The 19,988-nt window shown below is 42.6% G+C and overlaps 1 protein-coding gene across 4 annotated transcripts in view; it reads left to right on the top strand.

The window, feature by feature from the left end:
• Positions 1 to 3,675: 3,675 nt before the first annotated feature.
• slit1a (slit homolog 1a (Drosophila)) overlaps positions 3,676 to 19,988 on the top strand; it is a 107,713-nt gene continuing 91,400 nt past the window's right edge. For 2 of the 4 annotated variants that reach the window (XM_088086321.1, XM_088086320.1), the window contains exons 1-2: positions 3,676 to 4,357; positions 18,349 to 18,420. In XM_088086321.1, the coding sequence (XP_087942447.1) occupies positions 4,149 to 4,357; positions 18,349 to 18,420 (281 nt within the window). In that variant the 5' untranslated portion in view covers positions 3,676 to 4,148. The remainder of the gene's footprint in view (positions 4,358 to 18,348; positions 18,421 to 19,988) is intronic. The other 2 variants (XM_042501676.2, XM_042501675.2) reach the window with 1 other exon arrangement.

Genomic DNA, 19,988 nt, shown 5'->3' with positions numbered 1-19,988 from the left:
TATAGATTTTTTCAAGATATTGTTATGAAGTTTGAAATTCCAATATTCTGACAACACACAGTACTAAAGCCCTAAAATAGCAATCGAGTTGCTTGTAAACTTTTAGGCTTATAGTGTCCATTACTGCAAATAAGAAATATGACAAAATGAAAAAAGAAACCCATGTCACATGTGTGCTGAAATTTACAGAGATGTCAGATCAAATTGAAATGTAAAACAGTTGTGTACCAACAATAATAAATACCCTCAAGACCGCAAAAAAGAAAATTGTTACCAAAATTGTTGCTATTTGCTGTAAATGATTTGCCCAAATTGAACACATTTTACAAAGTTGGAGGGTGAGTGCGTGGATTGTAAGGGTGAAGGCAGCTCTCTTCACAATAGGAGGAATGTCTGTGTGTCATTATGGTGTCCATGTCAATGCATGTTTGGTATTGTAAGTATATGTTGTAAACATCTGTGAGAATGGGTCTGCTTTTTCTCATGTTCTGTAAATATACATCAGACAGCTTCCATGATAAAAATAGTATTGTTTTACAGCCAAAACTCCAGAGGGGTTTATTTAGCATTCCTACTCCAGAATAAGCATGATGACTGTAAAATGAGTCAGACATACTGTAATCAACTTTACATTATCTGGTGCGCACACAAAGCCACAATCATATGAGTAGATGTGATTTTTCTTTAAATGTATGCAGTAAAATGCCTTTCAGAGGGAGCTAATTCTGTCTAGAACTACAGATAGTGAAACACCGCACTAAAGAAAAAAATAGCAATTCGAGGTTGAAATACTTTTGTAGATGCCGGCATAGTTTTGTATTTTTTTTTTCTTTCCAACAATGGATGATGGAGTAATTTTTCTTGCCTTTTCTTTGAAGCACAGCTCTTCTGAGGGTGAAATTCATTTCAGTTTTGTGAGTCAAGCATGTACTAACAAATTCATTCAGCCACGAGCAGCTGCCAGCTTCGTCTTGATGAACGTTTGGTTCTTTGATTTCTAACTTTGGGTACAAGCTGTCGGAAAATATTTATTGAACTCCTCGGGCTTCAGCGCTGCCATGAACTTTTAAATCTGGGTGCTATTCCAATTGCAGTTAGTTCCTTGTTAGAATCAATTGTCAGTGAGCTCTTACGTTTTGCAAACTCTCCTCTCCCAGACTAATTATAAATTGCTGCCATGTCCTCCCACGGCTTTCAGAGCAGCAGAATAATTCCTGTTGTGTATTTGTGTGCATTCCTATCACGACTCAGAGAGCGGAGGGACGTTACCACCACCCCCCATTACCACTAAACACCACTGTCTCCTCTTTAATTAGCCATTCATAGATGGAAGATCTACACTGCAGACACTTTTCACCAAGACAGATGGAGGCATGTGTGTGTGTGCATACCTGCATGTGCACTCACATACGCACCTCAAGCATATGTTTCCAGTTCCAAACTCAAATGTTTCTGCTTGCATCTTCGCTGCCTGTTTCTTTTTTCTCTTTGTGGCTTTGTTAGTTAAAGTGAATGGGATTCTTGTGTCTATGGGATTGTGCTGATGTTTATGTTGGGAGGGATCGACCCTGCAGCAAAGCCTTCAGTAGAATTAGACCAGAGACCAAGTGGCTAGAGCTGAGCCAAGCACAACTATGGCTGAGGGAGGCTGAGGTGTTTGTTTGTTAGTTTAAGTACCAAACTTTTTAGTTATTTTTTGTTTTGTTTTTTGTTTTGTTGAAATGAGCATTTAGCTGCTAATTTCTGAATAGCAGTAGTTGCATGTCCTTACTGACTCTGGTTCAAGAATAATTGTAGTGGGTTGTACAAAAACAGATGCACAAAAAATGATGGATTCCATGCATATCGATATGAACGCCAGTGTATAAATCAGTTCTATATCTGCAAGAAAGTTTAGTTTCTTTGGACTTGTGATATATGAATCTCTACAAGACAACAAACCATCACCTCCTTGATTGCCAGTGCATGACCTTACATGAGGGGGTGTAAAACTATTTACTAATGCTTATGTGTAATAGGGAAGGAGCTGAAGTATTGGTTATTGTTTTTGTGCTATTTGGCAGCTGATTGAGCCTTAATCAAGAAAGCTTAATTTAAGCCTGTTGTGATAACTACTTCTGTTGGATGATTCGTTGTCCCATGAATAAATGTGAAAAATAGCAGATTGTCATTTGCCGTTATATTATAGAGCAGTGAACTTTTAAATTGAACAGAGAAGACAGCAAAACATTTTTTTTCAGCTTTGGCGCTGCCAAAAAATGCTAAGGTGGTGTGCCCAAGGCTTATAACGATTGGAGAAACTGTGTTTCTTCTGGCTTCATGTCAGTTTAGATTTTAATGGCACTCTTGAATAAGAAAATACGCTTGTAAACACAAGCAATATTGCACAATAATATGGACGTGACGGAGAATCATTTTTGCTGACCAGGATAAGTCAATAACGTGATCTTTGTGGCAGGCCCTAATTAAATTGGTAATCAGTATGCAGATTCGCAGATACCTAGGATCTAATCATTAAACTTTGGCTGAATGCAAAAAGTGCTTGTTGTTGCTCTTTTTTCTTGGTAACTTTTCTCATTGTACCTTATTTTAAAGTCTCACCATTTGTTTTATTGTGCGGGTAACCTTAAACAATGCACTTTGGCTTGAACCCATAAAAAAAAAGAGAGATCCTTTTCCTACCCACATCCAGAGTACTGATTTGCAATTCCACGAACTGCAAATCAATATGCATTCGGAAAAGTTTCCTGAAAGCTACAATTACACTGTCAACAGCGGCTGGACTCTGATATATCCACTGTTTTCACTCCATGTCAACCTTTGCAAAATAATATTTATTAAGAACTCTTTTAAAGTAAATAATGGCCTGCATGTGCTGCTTATCATTCAATTTTCCCTTCTCTGCACAGTCCAGTTTATGTCTTTGTGCTTTGAGTCCACTACAGGGAATGCCTGGTCCTGGCATTGAGAGAGGAGACTGTGTGCCAGTTCCTGCCATAAATCGAATTAACAGAGCAGGTATGGTTGTGAGTGTAGCTGTTTGTCTTTTCATTGGTATGCATTAGTATAAAATCTGTGTTCCTGTGCTGATGCTGTGCTTAAAATATAGTGTTGATTTGCTTTTTATGGCTGTGGTCTGCCATCCCAAAAGATCATGAATATTTTTAAGTCTGCTTTTTTTCTCTCAGTTTCCTATTGCAGCTTCTGTGTGTGTGTGGCTGCACTTGATCTACATGTTAAGACCCACATTTACAGATTATTTATTCCGGCTTTTTGCCTCCGAGGACTGAGGTGTTGATTCCTCTCTTCCCCGGTGGATTCTCCTTCGTTACATGTGCACACACACAATCTCCCCACAGCTTCTCCTTTGGGCAGGGGTTACGCAGTGTCATGCAGGTTAGGTCTCTTTCGCCAGGGGTTTGCCTGGAGGCAAACCTGAAAGGAAAGAACTGGAGTGAGAGAGAAAACAAAACAAACAGAAAATGAAAGATACTTGGAGTAGATTTGTATTGTGAATAGAATCAAGAGAATGAAAGAGGGATCTCGAGAATGAGAGTGAGTTCAGGCAGGGTTCTGGAGGGGGGTGTTGTGAGGAGGGAAAGAGGTGGGGGAGGAGAGGAGGGGTAGGGGTGGAGTCGGGGGCTCGGCTATTTGTAGATCCTTGTGATGGATGACTGGTGTGTGTGTATGTAAGAGAGAGAGAAAGAGACTGGATTTTTTTCTCTTTCTGCTCTTTCCCTATTCCCTCTCTCTTCAGGCGAGCAGAGCAGAGCGGGACTGAGTGAGAGGAGGACAGAGACGCAGACGTGTGCAGACCAGAGCACAGCAACTCCACAAAGACAAGAGAGGAGTTTTGCAAGGAGAAAATAAGAGAAAGAAAACTGCTTTTTTTTACACCAGTGGTGTAACTGTGGTGGATATCATTCCTACATCAAAAGAGATCTAGAAGAACAAAAAGGATTTGCTTCAAGAGGAAACTATTAGCATTTGTTATAGTTTTCTATTTATATTCACCACAAATTTATAATTATTCTAGAGGACTTGCAAGGTGTAGCAGGACTCTTGCTCTTTTTTTTTTACTGCAGAGAAAGGTGGACAGAAAGAAGTCAGGGGGTTTTGTTGAAGAACTGGCTGCAGTGGTGGTGAATATGCCTGTCAGAGGTAGCTGTTTTGGGGCAGGCATGGGAAGCCTGGCCGGGCAGCCACTCTGGATGTGGATGGTGATGCTCTCTGCTCTGCTCATGAGCAACGCCAGTGCCTGCCCAGCCCTGTGTACCTGCAGCGGCACCACAGTGGACTGCCATGGACTGGGTCTCAAAACCATGCCAAGGAATATCCCCCGCAATACTGAAAGACTGTGAGTACCATCTGTACAGTACTCCCTGTGTGTGTGTGTGTGAGTGAGAGAGAGACAGAGATAGAGAAACTCCCTGACAGTGTCTCTCTGTCTTCTTTATCTACTGTTTTCCTTCTGTTTCCACGTTATATTGTAGTGGTGCACATGACTTTGCTAAGACTGAGAGAGAACAATAGCTCTGCCTGTAAAGCTCTGTGTGTGTGTGTGTGTGTGTGTGTGTGTGTGTGTGTGTGTGTGTGTGTGTGTGTGTGTGTGTATATGTGTGTGTGTGTGTGTGTGTGTGTGTGTGTGTGTGTGTGTGTGTGTGTGTGTGTCATTCAGTCAGTCACTCACTGGCATTCCAGTCAGGTATAAATAGGCATGAGGGACTGGAAAGAGCAGGAGCAGATGTGTGCCTTTCACATGTGTCCATATTTTACTCACCTGCTTGTTTATGCTTGCTGCATTTATTTTATGTTTGTTTTAAAATCCAGAAATTAATGTAGTCTGTGTTTTGCTCCACTTTTAGTTCATGTGATGTACATTCAGTGATTTAAAAAGTAAAATCTGTCAAAAAGTTTAAATTATTCTTAGTCAAAACGAAATTTGCTGTCTGGTCCTAGTGTAGTTTTTTTTGGAACATGTTTTTCCCACTCATATCATGTGTCCTATCTGTGCAGCACGGTGCCTCTCTTTATCTCCTTTCCCCCCTCTTCCCCCTTTTCACTTTCCTCCACTCTTGGGCCAAAGACTCCCCTCTCGCCCCCTTCTCATGCCCCTGAACACTCACTCCACAAATTGTTAAATCATGTAGAAAATTAAGCAAATCTGCTACTTAAGTGAGTCTTGCACGAGGATCACGTAGCTGTCTTGTAAAGACAGCAGGAGGATGGGAGGATTGAAGGGAGAGGTGAGGCAGACGCCGGCTTTTAGAGTGGAGTTTCTCTGTCTTTTCTGACATTCCTCTGAAATATTCATCAGTAAATCAGAAGTGAGGAATGCAAGGGGAAATAGATTGTTCTATTTCAGCTTTTAGAATATCAGTCCTGAATAAAACATGTGGTGGGAACGGAGGAGAGAATGCCTGTGTCAGAGGCACTGTTGGCATAGTGGGAGCTAGCTGCATATTTTATGCTTTTCATTTTTAATTTCTAAGAACACCTTTTTTTTCTGTTGCCTGCCGGTACGCATGTTTCCGGGTTGCTTATGTGCACATGCTGGTTCAACATTGAAGCAGAGAGGAAACATGGTCATTTTGTGGTTTCCTTTTACATGAATGGCCATTCACACTGGAAATATACTGCCCCTCCACTCAAGAGCATTTTTGTGTAAAAAGTTGTTTGTGCATTCATCGGTCATGTACAGCAGGGGGTTTTATCGCCGCAATATCTCTGGATGTTTTTAAGCATGTCTAGCACACTCAGGATAATGCATTTTAAACATGATGTGTATAAAGGTCACATGTAATTTATTCCTGGGTCGTTTGTGTGTGTGTGTGTGTGTGTGTGTGTGAGAGAGAGAGAGAGAGAGAGAGAGAGAGAGTGAGTGTGTGTGTGTGTGTGTGCGCGCATGTATTAGCTGTGTGTAGGTCATGTAGAAGATAGCCAATCTCCACTGAGAGTCACTACTCAACAGACTATGCTCTTCTGCAGGCCGTTACTTGGGGTGATTCATCAAGGTGATTGTGCAAGTCAACACGGCCCACCCTGCCTCACATGATATGGTCCCATGTGCATAGCTAGATTTATGTGAATGCATGTGGAAAATGTGTGTTTATGTGAATGAAATTGTGCAACTGCTACTGGGGTCAAAGATGAGTAATGAGTCAGTCAAGTTTTTATAGAATTGTCCCTGAAGCTGGGGCCCTCATCTTTAGGAAGAAAATGTTAACAGGAACTTTTACTTTGGAAATCATTGAAATTAAAAGATTTCAAGTATGTAATGTTGCAAAATGTACTTGCCTCACTTTAATGGAAGGAGGCGGTGTAGTATTAGTGTTCGATAGAGAAGCAGATGCAGACTAGAAAAGGTAACAAAGTAGAAAAGGTCGCAATTCACTTCTCCAGTTTGCTTTGCTGTGTGTTTATGGATGCAAATGCATAGTTGTGTGCGATTGTACACAGGGTGATGCTTTTGTGAGGTAGAGTGTGTGTGTGTGTGTGTGTGTGTGTTTGAGAAGGAGGGGGTTGGTTTTGATAGAAAGTGTCCGTCTGTGTTTGTGGGGCAGGGTGTGTGTATGGAGGGTGTTGAGACAGACAGCAGAATCCCATTTGCACTTGTCAGTGTGGGTTTGGATCAGGTCTGACCCCTGCGCTCTTCAGACTGAAGCCTGTAATGAGACTGTGAGCTCCACGTATTAAAATCGCACCCTGCCTCGTACGGGCCACCGGCCGCTCCCTCCCCCTCTGCTCCCTCCCTGCATCCATCCTCTCTCTCCGTCTCTTTTTCCTTGTCTCTCTTCATTTGCTGTGGCAAAACAGCATGTGGTGATCACATTGATATCGGCTTATGCTAGAAAAAATCTGCGATTAACATGACGTCACACAGACAGCAGAGGCTGTTAGTTAAGATTTTGTGTGGACAGGTATTGACTAAACCTGCAGCCCTTCTCTCTCTGTGCTCCATCTCCATAAAAGCCCCGCTGTTTGGATTAAGTGTGCGTCTCATCTGCAAATGAATTGATTTGCAGAGAAGAAGAAGCAGTGTGTGTACCTCTAATTACAAAAAGCCAATGTATTGAGGTATTTTCTATGCAAAATAATACCCTGTACAGAGATTTGGGGGCACATTGGAGCTCCTCCAGAACAGAGGAGGAGGAGGCTGCACACCATATGTGTGTGTTTGTGCATGCCTGTATAAATCTGATGCTCACTTGTGTTTGTTCATAAACTTGAGCATGAGCCTCCATATGTGAGCATGCGTGCGGTGAATAAGTAATGTTAGATGAAAACACATGAGGTTTGATGGTGGTTGAAGATGAGGGGCTCCCTTACTTCGATAACTATGTTTATGTATTTTGAGGGTTGGAGGTGGGAGGTGTGTGTTTGTGCCAGGGAATGCCTGTGGTGTTTTTGGCACTGGCACATAGCTGGTACAACTGACAGCTCACCGGCCACCTGATCCATAATTTACCCTGACAAGACTGAACACAGCCTGCCCACTACTTGCCAAACCTGGCTATGTGACTAAAGTGGATAGAGCGAGATGGGAAAAGACAAAAGAAGCGGGGAGAGGGGTGGAGCTGTGGGGGTCGAGAGCAGGATGAGAAGATCCTTCAAGGCCAGGCTGGCACAGTTACTGAGGTGGTAATGAAGGGATTACTGTACAGAGGAGTGAAGAGACATGTAACTCCACCACAAAGCTAATGAATGAATCAACAGGATTATGTTATTTATTATGAAGGGCAGAACAGGTCTAACTCCGAGGCAGAGTGAATTTCATTGAGATCCTTTTGTATAGTCTAATATATCCATCCTCACAGCCGCTAACCCCGTGAGGAGTGATAATGCCTGGAATGAAGATCATTCAGAGAATGTTTATGCTCAGTGGAGGATTGTAAAATTACAGGCCTGGGACTCAGTCATTTCAATTTACTGCCTGCACTATACAGCTGTGGTCTTTTCTTTTGTGTTGAATACTGAGGTGGTCGCCATCGCTATAGCTTTCTTTTTTCTGGTCAGTATTTGTGAGTTGTCTTGTGAGTCCTCTGCCAGACAAATTATTTGGTAATATAGGTGTTTTAGGTAGAGTTGTTCCGATACTGTCAAAAATGCTTCCTCGGGTATTGGCGAGTATGCAAGTTTATTCACCAATCTGATGCCATATAATGTATTAATAAACTTTAAAGTAGTTTCAGAGCGCTCAATCATTGAGTCCTAAAACCCAGATATGACTTAGCATTTTCCCATTCCCAGTTCCCTCTACTCAAAGTTGATGGGTTTTTTGAATGGGTTTTTGGTTAGAGGCCTGAAATAAGGTCTGTTAACACAAGCTTTAGAGATTGTCACGTTTTGTTCTGCGACATAAAATGCGTCAGTAATTACCCTTACGTAAATTTTAAAGCTTTTATTTTTCTTTTAAAAGGCAGTTGCTGACAAGTGGCTTCACAAGACGACAGAACGTCATCATGCCGAACATGGCTTTGCCGCCTTGTGGTGGTGGTGACGTTTCGTCATGTGACCATGGGGTAGTTCGTTTGTAGCCTAACATTAGCTTTTTACTCCTGGCGATTGCATTTAGCCTTCAAAAATAAAAGTGGTGTTCATTTGTGAAGATTATCTTTCTTAAGAAAACGACGTGTTAGTATCATAAATGTTTGTTTGCCACAGATCTTATTTTCTGCAGTAATCTAACAGAAAAATCCCACAGGCTTTTGACCAGGGAACCAGAGCGACATTAACTTCTACCTTGGTCAACAGAAAAAACATTGTCCCTGAAGAACTCTGTTTCACAAGTGGATAAAATAGCAATTTTCTCAGAAATCAATTCTTCTTCATCGTGCAGCCACTTCTATTACTGTTTTAGAGTGACGCGGAAGATTTGACTTCCAGTAAATAGTGGGACGTAAGCCATTAACAAATGTCAACAATTTCACAATATTTTACACTGGATGGAAGACAGTTCTATGGCATTCCTTCTCTGTATGTATTTGTTCATGTTTTACAAAAGGTTTAACTTGAGCCATGCCATGAAACAATGATGGCAATTATTTAATATCCATACAGGGTTAGCTGTGTACACCTGGTAAATGTGGTAAATGTTTTTTTTAATGTCTTTATATTGCGGTGGTAAAGGATCAGTGCTCTGTATCAGCTGATACGCAAGTTCAGATATTGGAATCGGTATTGGGAAGACAAAAAATTGTATCGGAACATCTCTAATTGTAGGCTTAAGTACAGTATGTCTTCGTGCTTCTTTCTGTACTGTTTTTTTTTTCAGGTGGTCTAAGCATTTAGTCATTTTATTACATTTTCTATACATGTACCATAAGCGTGTTGCTTGTCTAAGCAGAGTGATGACTACCTGCCGAGTATCAAAGCCAGCTGCTGTGTGTCTAAACTCACCCCACACCCACCGGCCTGCTCTCCCGATGAGCACAGCTACTTTACGGAAGTGTGTGATTGCACTCACTAGAGCTAAAAAAAAATGACCCCATCAATCGGATTTCTTACTTATGCGTGTCTGACATGCTTATAAGAGATGTCTGTGAGCATGTGCATATGTGAGTGTACATGCGTGATTGCTTTGCACGCCTATCTAAGAGTGGCTGTACCTCGGCAGACCATGAAAATTGAATTTGGAGAATCCACCTAGATCACCTTTCATCTCTCAGAAGTCCATCTTTTCTTTTAACCCTCCTGGCTAGCTGTTAAAAAGCTGGCAACGAAGAGTGAAGAGTGTGTGTGTGTGTGTGTATGTATTAAAATGCACATCAGTGAACACTCTCCCATGTTGTAGATATGCCTTCATAATCCACATTTCACGCTAGTCAAGACACTTTTGATGTGATACAAGTCTGAGAGGAAATTATGGGCAGCAATCCAGATTCAAGGGATGCTTGAGATCTGCATCAGTCTGGGCACTGATCATGTCAGCGCTGTGTTCGGTGCAACATTGAAGTGTTTGAATGCACAGTGCTAAAGTCGGTCTTAACTCTCAAAATATGGATTCATCGATTAAATCTGTTTTTCTCAATTAATTTATGAATGTTTTCGTCCATAAAGTGTCAGAGTCAAGAAAGAGTCCAAGCCTAATGATGGCAGTGTTGGCTGCTATGATGTGGCCCGACAGTATAGAGTCTTGGTCAGGTTGAGCAACCAGATGCGGCCTGCCTTATTTTCCTCCAGCGTGCCAAGTTGAGGCCGATGCTGGGCCAGGTAATTTTTGATAACTGCCCAGGGATGGCAGTGTCGGCAGCAGGAACCGTTGAGTTTATTTGGCCCCGATTTTGGGTGGTCACTGGTGCAAAATCTCTGCCAAGTCTGGCAAGCGTATGCGAACCAAATGATTTCCGCAGGCGTGCCAAGATTGGGCCGATGCTGGGTCAGGACATTTTTTTGACAACGGCCCAGTGAATACAGTATCGGCAGCAGGAATTGGGCCAGTTTATTTGGCCCAAATCTGGGTTGACGTTAGGGTTAGGTGTCTTTCGTGCCGAATATCAGCCAAGTTTTGCAGCTGGATGCGGCCTGACTCAATTCTTCCGGTGTGCCCAGATTGTGCGGATAATGGCCAAGGATTTTTGACTGCTTGAGAGGTCTTTAAATGTCTTGTTTTATCTGACCAACAGTCCAAACCCTAAAGAGATTTGATTAACTATCATATATGACAAAAACTAGCAACAAAGTCTCAAATTTTAGCAGCTGAAGGCATATATGCTACAAATATGACCACAACAATTACTTGATTGTCAGAAAAAGTTGCGGATACATTTTCTTTTGATTAGTTAATAACCTAATTGACTTGTCATCCTGGTTTTGAAGCAGGATTATCTGCTTGCAGAAAAGCTAATCTTTGTAAAGAGCTGGAGGAATGCAGACATCAGCGCGCTAGGTGGGAGAGAGGGCCAAGTGTACAACAACTCTTTATTCTCAGGGATCATCCGACAGATCTGAGCACACAGGCAGCATCCATCAAATTACTAGTCATCAGCGCACATCTGTCAGGCAAACATACTTTGCGTGGAAACATAATAGATGTGGCAGAGCAGATGTTTTTTTCACACAATCCACTTTACAGTCAAAGTACACATTCATACAGCCTAAATGCCTTCATGCGGGACTCAAAGCCACAACAGAACCTCAGCGTCTGTCACTGAACAAACTACAGATACAGTGTAAACCATGAAAGACCCCTCAGTCTCTGCCTCTGCTACAACCCTGTGTGTGTTCTTCTTCCACATTATGGCTGCAACACACATCAGAACAGATGTTTATTTGATTCACTTTGGCCTTAGAGAGTGTCATAAGTTATCTATGTTTTACCAGAAAGTGGCTGTAAGTCAACCCCACCCCACCCCCGCCCCATGTCTCCTTTTTTTTTAATCTCACAGTCTCTCTTGCTATCTGTCTATTTTTTGCTTACAGCAGCATCTGAAAAAAGCTCTCTGTCTCCCTGTCAAGGTTGTAGTTGTAGTGTGAAGGCCAGGTAAAAACAGCAAAAGACAGATGCTTGGGTTTTGGTCCCTGACTTTTACCTGTGGCAGTTAATGAAATGACGGAGGCTCTGTAAAATGCAGGGGACCCTGCGCAGGTCAATGCTCCGAGAAGGGTGTGTGTGTGCGTGCAATGCATGTGTAGGATCTGCTTGATATTTACCTTTCCTATCTCTAATCTTGCTCCCGAGGCCTGACTGAGCAGAATGGACACTGTAAATAGCCCTTGAGGAGCCCAGAATCCGGGAAAACACTCTCAGACAGCTTTGCGCACACACACACTTGGACGCTTGTTGACGGGCGCGTGCACACACACACACACACACACACACACACACACACACACACACACACACACACACACACACAATTAAAATGTACAGTAGAGGGCTATAACTGCTCGTCTGAAAGCCACATTTCAATGGAGAGGGAATGTTTTGCTCAAGCTGAGCAGAAATCTGACCTCTTAGTGTGGATAGAAGTGTTCCAGTTGCGTTTAAGAGTGTTATTTTGGTCATGGTGGTCTGCTTTCTCTTTCTTTCACTTTCTCACTCTCTCTGTCTTTGAGAAAGAAGTTGTCCTGAGCCCAGATGGTACTGCCTGGTTCTGTAGCCTGTTGGACCAACTAGTATGTAGGTTACTTTCTCCTCATTCTCAACCAGGCCTCATTTCTGCACTGACGTTTCCCAGACAGCCCGTCAGCTCCTCACTGCTCCGCAGCTACTCGCAACACTCCACCACACTGCTCCACACCATCGCTTTCAGGCAGCTAACAACACTGTCAGAGCAGCTCTGTCTTCTTTCTGGCTCTCAGTGACTCTATTTTTTTTTCTCTCCTCCTGTGTGTTTCACGGCTGTCACGTCCATATGTCGTAGAGTCTGGCGGAGGAGGAATGCTTCGCTCTTCCGCAGCTTCTCAACCTGTTCACTTCATTCATTAGGTAGAGTGCTTGCTGGTCCGGTCAAATAGCATTATTAATGTGTGATTGTGGTTAATGAGCACGCTCAGGTCTGTACATGACCTCAGGCTTCTGATCATCAGATTGTCTCCACAGTAAGGAGTTTGGACAACACTGTGCCACTGATCCTCAATCAGCTGGCTTCTGTCTTCCCTGCCAGGCAAAAGCTGTTCAGGACAAATGGTCCTGTGGTGCTTGCAGCAGCGATACAGAATGACTGCACTGCAAAAATAAAAAAGCATGTCAATAAGTCATTCAAATTTAATTTTAAAAGAGGATGGGAGCAAGATGCTTTTACTTCCAGTTCAGTCTGAATGAATTTTGACCTGCACAAAAACAAATTCTGACCTCTACATGAAGGATTAGCATGTTGCTGTTTCAGTTTGTCCTTGCTTGTACAAATGTATGAGCATGTGTTAGTGTTGCGAAAAGGAATTAAGTCTTTGATAAAAGGTGAACTATTTTGAGCTTGTGAAATGCTTTTGTAAGCCTGCTAACTATTTTTTGCAACCCTGGCTACATTGTGTCTTGTCCTTGACCACAGCTGGTTAGTAAGTTTTGCACTGCCAATTTGTTTTGTGGCTGCAGTTATAAGACTATTAAACTGAGTGTCACCACAACATTATTAATGCTCCAAAGTATGGCAGCAATTATGTAAATGTCCAGTGTGGAAAATTAAGGGGGGTGCCTTGACAGAAATGGAATATAATATAATATGTTTTATTTAGTGTAAAATTACCTAAAAATAAGAATGATCTGTTTTTTGTTACCTTAGACTGAGTCGTTTGTATCTACATTGGGAGAGAGTCCTCTTCCACAGAGTCCACTATGTTGCAGTGCCACAATTCTACAGCAGCCAAGAATGGACAAATTAAACACCGGCTCCAGAGATGGCCATTCGCATGTCTGTTTTGGCCGCCATGGCTAGCAGCCTCTCATCAACGAGCAGAACGGCGTCGGAAAAACACTGATCTTTTTTTTTCAACTTCATGTTTATTGAGCAAAATTAAAAATACACGCATTTAAATTATTTCAACCTTTTTTCTTTCAAATTCTTCTTTATATCCAGAACTTGTAGTCTGTATAAAGTTCCTATGCCTCCCTGTCCTTTTCCCCTGCCTTACACGCTAGATTCAACTCAACTTTTTTCCACACTGATATTAAAAAAACACACCTCTTCCCATCTATATCTTCATCCCAGCCCTCATACATTGCCCTCTTCCCCCTCATCAACTCATCACTGCTGTCTACAGGAACCATCCAGAAACAATGTGCTTACAAAAACGCATATTTTTAACATGGAACTGCTTTATTCAGGGTTTTTACCCGTTTAAATCACTGCGTCTGTTTTTGTTTTGAGAGGCAGATAATTTGTCTTACAGTCAAAATCTCCTCAATGTCAGGATCTAAAATTAATAAAGAAAAAAGGTGAACATACATTAGCAGGTGCTGGGCCAACTTCATTTACTTTTTTCCAACATTACATTTTTCAGTGTAATTATTTTAATCACATGATCAGTTTGTTTTGGAGAGGAAGAGACCTCTGCTCTTGGCTCTTGGTGCATGGGAGAAGTTTAAACTGATTGCAGTCTGCAGTCCTCACTGCAAGATGCACGCTAAATCCTACACACTGCTCCCTTAAAAAATGGACTGATCTCTTTGACTTAATGTCCCTCTGCGTCTATATTTATTTCAGCTCTGCAGTGTTTCTGCAAAATTGATAACACTGTTGAAAAGCTGTACAGTCAACAGTAGTTTCTCTTGTGATCATTATATTCTTTTGTTCTGGCCAGCTCCTAACAGAACACAATTGCCTTTCCCACGTGCACTGTTTGTGTACATGCCAGTAGATGTGCTTGTACTCATTCCCTGATACAGTATATTTATATGGACTTTGTGTATGTGTGTAAGAAACAGAGCACATGTGGATATCTGTATCTGTGTGAGTGTGTCTGTACGCAGACCTTAGTGAGCCAGTCTGTTTGCTTATCCTCCCTCTAGTCTTGGGGTTTCATTTCATGTAATATTGCTCAATTCGAACCAGGTCCCCCTCAGTGGAGGGACCCCAGCAGCTGGCAGAAATAAACATAATGAGTTTTTCAGCATTGTAGCAGCAGTGCTCTGAGCCCCTTTGAATTATAGAGATGTGGAGCAGTGGAGCATAGCTGCCGCGTGTCCACCCGAGGGAAGGTGCACCAGGAAGTACTCCCAGGCATCAATCAGTTTGAGACGGAAGATGAAGGGGGATTAGATAGTGATGTCATAAATCCACTTGCTCTCCAGGAAGTGTGTCAGCGCTGGGAATCCTTGCAGAGTTTCCAGAGGATGGAATGGATTTGACTGAAGCAGTCGGAGGTGGAAATCCTTCGCTATAGGAACTGGGAATGATACCTAATAATTTTCAGCCTCTAAAGTAATACTGCAGTAATGTAATGTGAAAACCCAAAGAAAGTCAGTACGACAAAACATCTGTCTATGAAAGGAGTGAATGTGCCTTTGCTGCCGTGCCAAAAGCCATTACTTAGCCTCCTTTGATTGTAAAACAAAGAGTGACTGATATTGTAGCTATGAAACAGCAGTTTTTTTTGAGGCATTGACAGCATGTATTACTTTGGTATACAGTGCCCTTATTTAGACATGGGATCAACACAGAAATGAGTGCTGCTGACTTCAGACTTTATGCACCCTTCGAGTCCATATTCTCTTACCTTTCCATGTTCAAGTCATGGGTTCACCTAGATTTGTTGATCCATGCAGAACTGAGCACCAGAGTTCAACAATCACTTGTACACCGCTACTGTGTGCTTGCAAAAATTACTTCCTGGTCTGAAGCTGATGTGAATCCCAGCTACTTTCCATCAGCTAGAGCAACAGAGCATCCTCACAGACAGAGGAGTTACTTGGCCAGATTCCCCAGAGACAGAATACTCCCATGGGTCAGCAGACATCATCACTTGGGTCAAACACCAGGAGCTTTAACACCAAATTTGGGCTTTGTGTGCTTATTATAAAGCCCAGTTTCCACTTTATTAGTAACATTTCCCTTTTTAACACAAAATGCATGCTTGGGATAGTGGATTTCCTAAATGTGCTCTTTAAAGGGCAATATAACAGTTGACTTCAGAAGGTCAAGACATCAATCCTTGAAGCAGATGAGCTACAGAAGGAACGTTATTACCTGGGCAGTTTTCAAGAAACTTATTATGAGCTGTGCAATTTCAGTGCATTGAAAACATTGCATGGGTTCTTTTGCAAAATGCCAATGGAAAAGGTCAGAATATGTCATAAACAGTGTAGATCCCAACTCCCTAAAACATCATAGGCTGCTGGTGGCATTTGAGCATTGCCTAAATGTCACGACATTGCTGAACAGGTGCATGGCCAATATGGATACTTTCAGCGGGACGATGCATCATCGTAAATTTACTTCAGTTACCAGACCTCAGCTAACAAAACACTATGAGATGTTGCGTAACTGATTTGATTAGTCAGCTCTGCAGTACATGCAGAGACTATTGCGTGTCTTTTATTACAGGATAAAGCAAGACCTCATTGCTGGGGGAGAAAAGTGTGGTTTCACTTGTTTACGTGTGAGTCATTTTCCCACATTTTCTCCCTGCCACCCCTCACTTTAACCATCTTTCTCCCCTTTCTCCTCTTCTATATTCCTCCTATTTAACGTCCTCCGTGTGTCATCAGCAGTGACCACCCTGAAGATAAGACATTGGGAATCCAAAAGTGTGTGTGTGTGTGTGTATCTGCGTAAGCACCTGTAATGAGCACCACATGTGTGTGTATCGGAGCCCAGGCTAATGAAGCCCAGTCCATTATTTATTTCCCGTGGCCCTGTCGCTTGGCCTTTCAATGCACCTGTGTACACATGCACGCACGCACACACACACACACACACACACACACACACACACACACACACACACAAACCATCTGTCTATAATGACTGTTCTCTTTTATACTGCATAGCGCTACAGTCCCTGGAGTGGTCATTAGACGAGAGAAGGAGAGAGTGAGTGAGGGAGAGAGACTAGCGCTTTTGGCGTGGATTTGGAACCAGTTTTTAGGTTGTGCTTTGGGGTGCAGGGGTTAGAGAGTCAGTGCAGGGTGGACACATAATGCTTTGAAAGTGCGGTAGCACAGAGAAATGTTTGCATGCTTTGCTTGCCTTCTTTTGCCTCTGTCATGAGAATACAATCTGCTACTGAGCTTAACTACGAATCTTTCAGATACCTTTGCAGCAACAAAGGACAATACAAACCTGTCTTATGTTAGCAGATGTAGCTGAAACTGTGCCACAGTTAAGTTCAGCAGACTACAGTTAGTTATGACTCCCTGCTGGATCGATAAAAAGCTTTTGCTGCTGCCATCTCCAGAGCTGTTTTCCTCAGTGTGGCGTCATTTCAATGTCTGTCCGGTTGGCACAAGCTTACACAGCAACAGCTAACATCTAACATTAAACCGTTGAATGGTACCAACAAAATTGCATGGAAACAGTTTGACTCTACTGTTAAACCCATTCATAACTGTTAATGTTCACCATGTGAATCTAACAGATAGTTAGCCTGATACTTGCACAGGCAGCATCATTTGAGCAACACGGCCAGACGGAACCTGTTGCGTGTGCATGCGGCAGGATGGCCTAAGGTTGAAAAGCTGCCATTAATGACATAATATAAAGAGCACAAGGGCGCCTACAGGGCAGGCTTGAGCAGAGGTGGATAGGTTGAACCAACCTGGACTTTTATGCAGGAGTCTAGTGTTCTCTTCCTGTTTGAATGTGTTTTTTTTTCTACACCTTAACATGTGCCCTTTTTCCTTAACCTACACATCAGTAACCTAACCATACGTGGCAGCATGTGAGTTTGTTGATGTCCCTGCGTTGGTTGCCTTGTACTGTCATTATATAAATATAAGCATGTGCAATGTCATCCCACCATAATGCATTTGTTGACATCATGGTAGTGGCATCACAATAATGGCAACGTAAAGGGTAGACGCAGGATAATACCTAAAACATAAGATTTAGACACGGAAGCCCTCTGCAAAGCTGCAATTGGGTCATCATGTGCAGTTTATTGACAGAGTTTGTAGTTCTGTGTTCCGAAATGCCACTTTATTCACATTATAGGTATTGGATGAAGTACTCTATTGGTATCAGATCCTTTTAAACATGCCATAATATCCTGCTGTAGTGGTATTGTAATTTGTTAAACCATACCCAGCCCTAGCCATTAAATAATGATACTTTTATAAGAACCCCTCAGCAAATTCCAAACCTCTCCTTTTCAACTATTTTGTCTCTTCCTTCCGTAGCAGCGATGGCCAGGTCTCAGCAGGGAGGCTGCTCCCATTATATCCACAGCACTTAGCTTTCTGGCCTTGTGGCCCTTCCCAAATCCCCTCCGCTGGCTCCTGCTAATCCTCACCAATAGTAGAAGGACGGGGCAGACAGAGCGAGAGGGGGGTTGTGGGTGTTGGTGGAAGAGGGCTGGAATAGAAAGACAAACAGGCAGCTCAAATGTGGCTTCCATTTTAATAGGACCTCTTAATATCTCCCAGTGGATTTAGAACAGAGCGCAAACTTCCCTCTAATGCAACCTTTCTGACTCCACCCGTCAATATATGTTAGATTTAACATCCAAAGTAATTTGCAATTCATAAAAACACCGGCAATTTTTCTCTCAGCATATATTACACCAGTAGCATGCTTTAACAAACAACTTGGGGCACTTCGTGTATGTTGCAAAGATAAGATTTTGACTCACGTATCAGTAGACATAGACACCTCTCTGCCACCGTCTGCTCCTTAAGTCATCAGGCTAAACAGGTTCAGAGAGAAAATAAAGATCAATTATTCATATATGTTTGCGTGTCTGTCTTCGCAGAGAGCTGAATGGGAATAACCTCACACGCATCACCAAGAGCGACTTCGCTGGACTCAAGTACATCCGAGTTCTGTAAGTACTTGCCTTCATGTGTGATGATGAAATGTTTGTATGTGTACGTATCTCCAGTCTGTGTCTGAGTTTATCTATTCATGCATACCAGAGCTGGATCTAACCTCGGAGCTCACAAGTTTTATAGACTTGCTGCTGAAATTAGCATAAACCCAGCGAAGTGGAAATGCTTCTGTCAAGAGTCCTACTTCAGAGTACATTAAGCTACTGAGTGACTACAGCCAGCGAAGTAATGGCCTTCTCTCTCACTGTATTCTGTACATTGTAGTAGCACTTATTGTCCCTTAGACTCACACACACTCACTTGCCCTCTGTTCCCACACATCAACATGCAATGTGTACACAAGCGCCAATCCTAAATAGGCTCTCAACATAGTTAACACATTCAGGTGAAGCCATTGACTCCCTCTGTGTTGAAATTAAACAGCACTTGTGACTTCAGGTATTAAAGTAGTTGTAAAATTGTCTATATGTGTGCATGTGAACGCACACGCTTGCGATTAGTGCCATAGTTGTTAAAAACACTGCTGGAGGGGAAGCTGTGTAGACCTCAGCATGTTTTAAATGTAACACGAGCTGCACATAATTCCTTACAACCCAGCGAAGCCTGACTATTTTCAAGCCTCATCGTTACTCACCCATCCCCCTGTCGTCCCGTTCTCTTCCCACTGCTCCTTGTCCTCTCTCGTCTTCCTATGCATGCCCCCGTTTCTGCACCACCTCCTACCCCCCCGTGGAGGTTAAATGCCTTCATGTCGGCAGCTTGTCACCAGCAAGTAAGAAGGAAACAACTCCTTGCAGGGGCACTAAGGACTGTACTTCCCTTGCTGTAAAGCCTCTGATTCCCTCGCAGCCACCACTGTATGTCACACATATACTGTCAGCTAATTATATACAGGATGCATGGTTATATTGGTATAGGTACATGGCATGTCTGTGTATGCAACCAGAAAGAAGTCTGTGTGCTTGGGGGCAATGACCTCTGTGGGGCATCAGTGTAAAGACTAACAGTGGGTTGACCTGTGACCTTTGGGCAACCCTCAGAAGGAGCCAAACAGGAACAGAGGTTTATCTTTACAGTCAGCTGCCATCTTTCTTGTCAGTCTAAAATCAACACAGCTGATTAAGTGCCAGTTGTCTGGCACTGACTAGTCTTCGTCAGCTCTGTGTGTGTGTGTGTGTGTGTGTTTGTGTGTGTGAGAGAGGGAGAGAGAGAGAGAGAGAAATTGCAAAACGATAGAGGAACAATCGAGACAAAGTAGAAAGAAAGACATCAGAACAACTGAATGCTCCCAGACTGTCTGTAAAAAAAAAAAAAAAAAAATCTCAATTCAAAAGTACTCATCACAATTTTTTTTCACTTCCATCTAAATTCATGAGAAAGAGATCGGAGGTGAATTGCACTTTTCTCTCTATGTTTATGGAGTGCGAACAGTGATTAGCATTTATATTCGATGGGGAGGAAGCCCAGACTGCTGAGTTGCAGCGCAGCGTGGCCTCACAGGAGACATGAGAGGTCGCCTTCAACACAGAACAGTTGTATACGTAATGAAGGAAAGCTCTTGTTG

The sequence above is a fragment of the Plectropomus leopardus genome, chromosome 13 (assembly GCF_026936395.1).
Source record: "Plectropomus leopardus strain MGB_pleo_1.0 chromosome 13, ASM2693639v1, whole genome shotgun sequence".
Lineage (NCBI taxonomy): Eukaryota > Metazoa > Chordata > Actinopteri > Perciformes > Serranidae > Plectropomus > Plectropomus leopardus.
The sequence above is the reverse complement of the archived record's forward strand: the minus strand, read 5'-3'. Positions and strand labels throughout refer to the sequence as shown.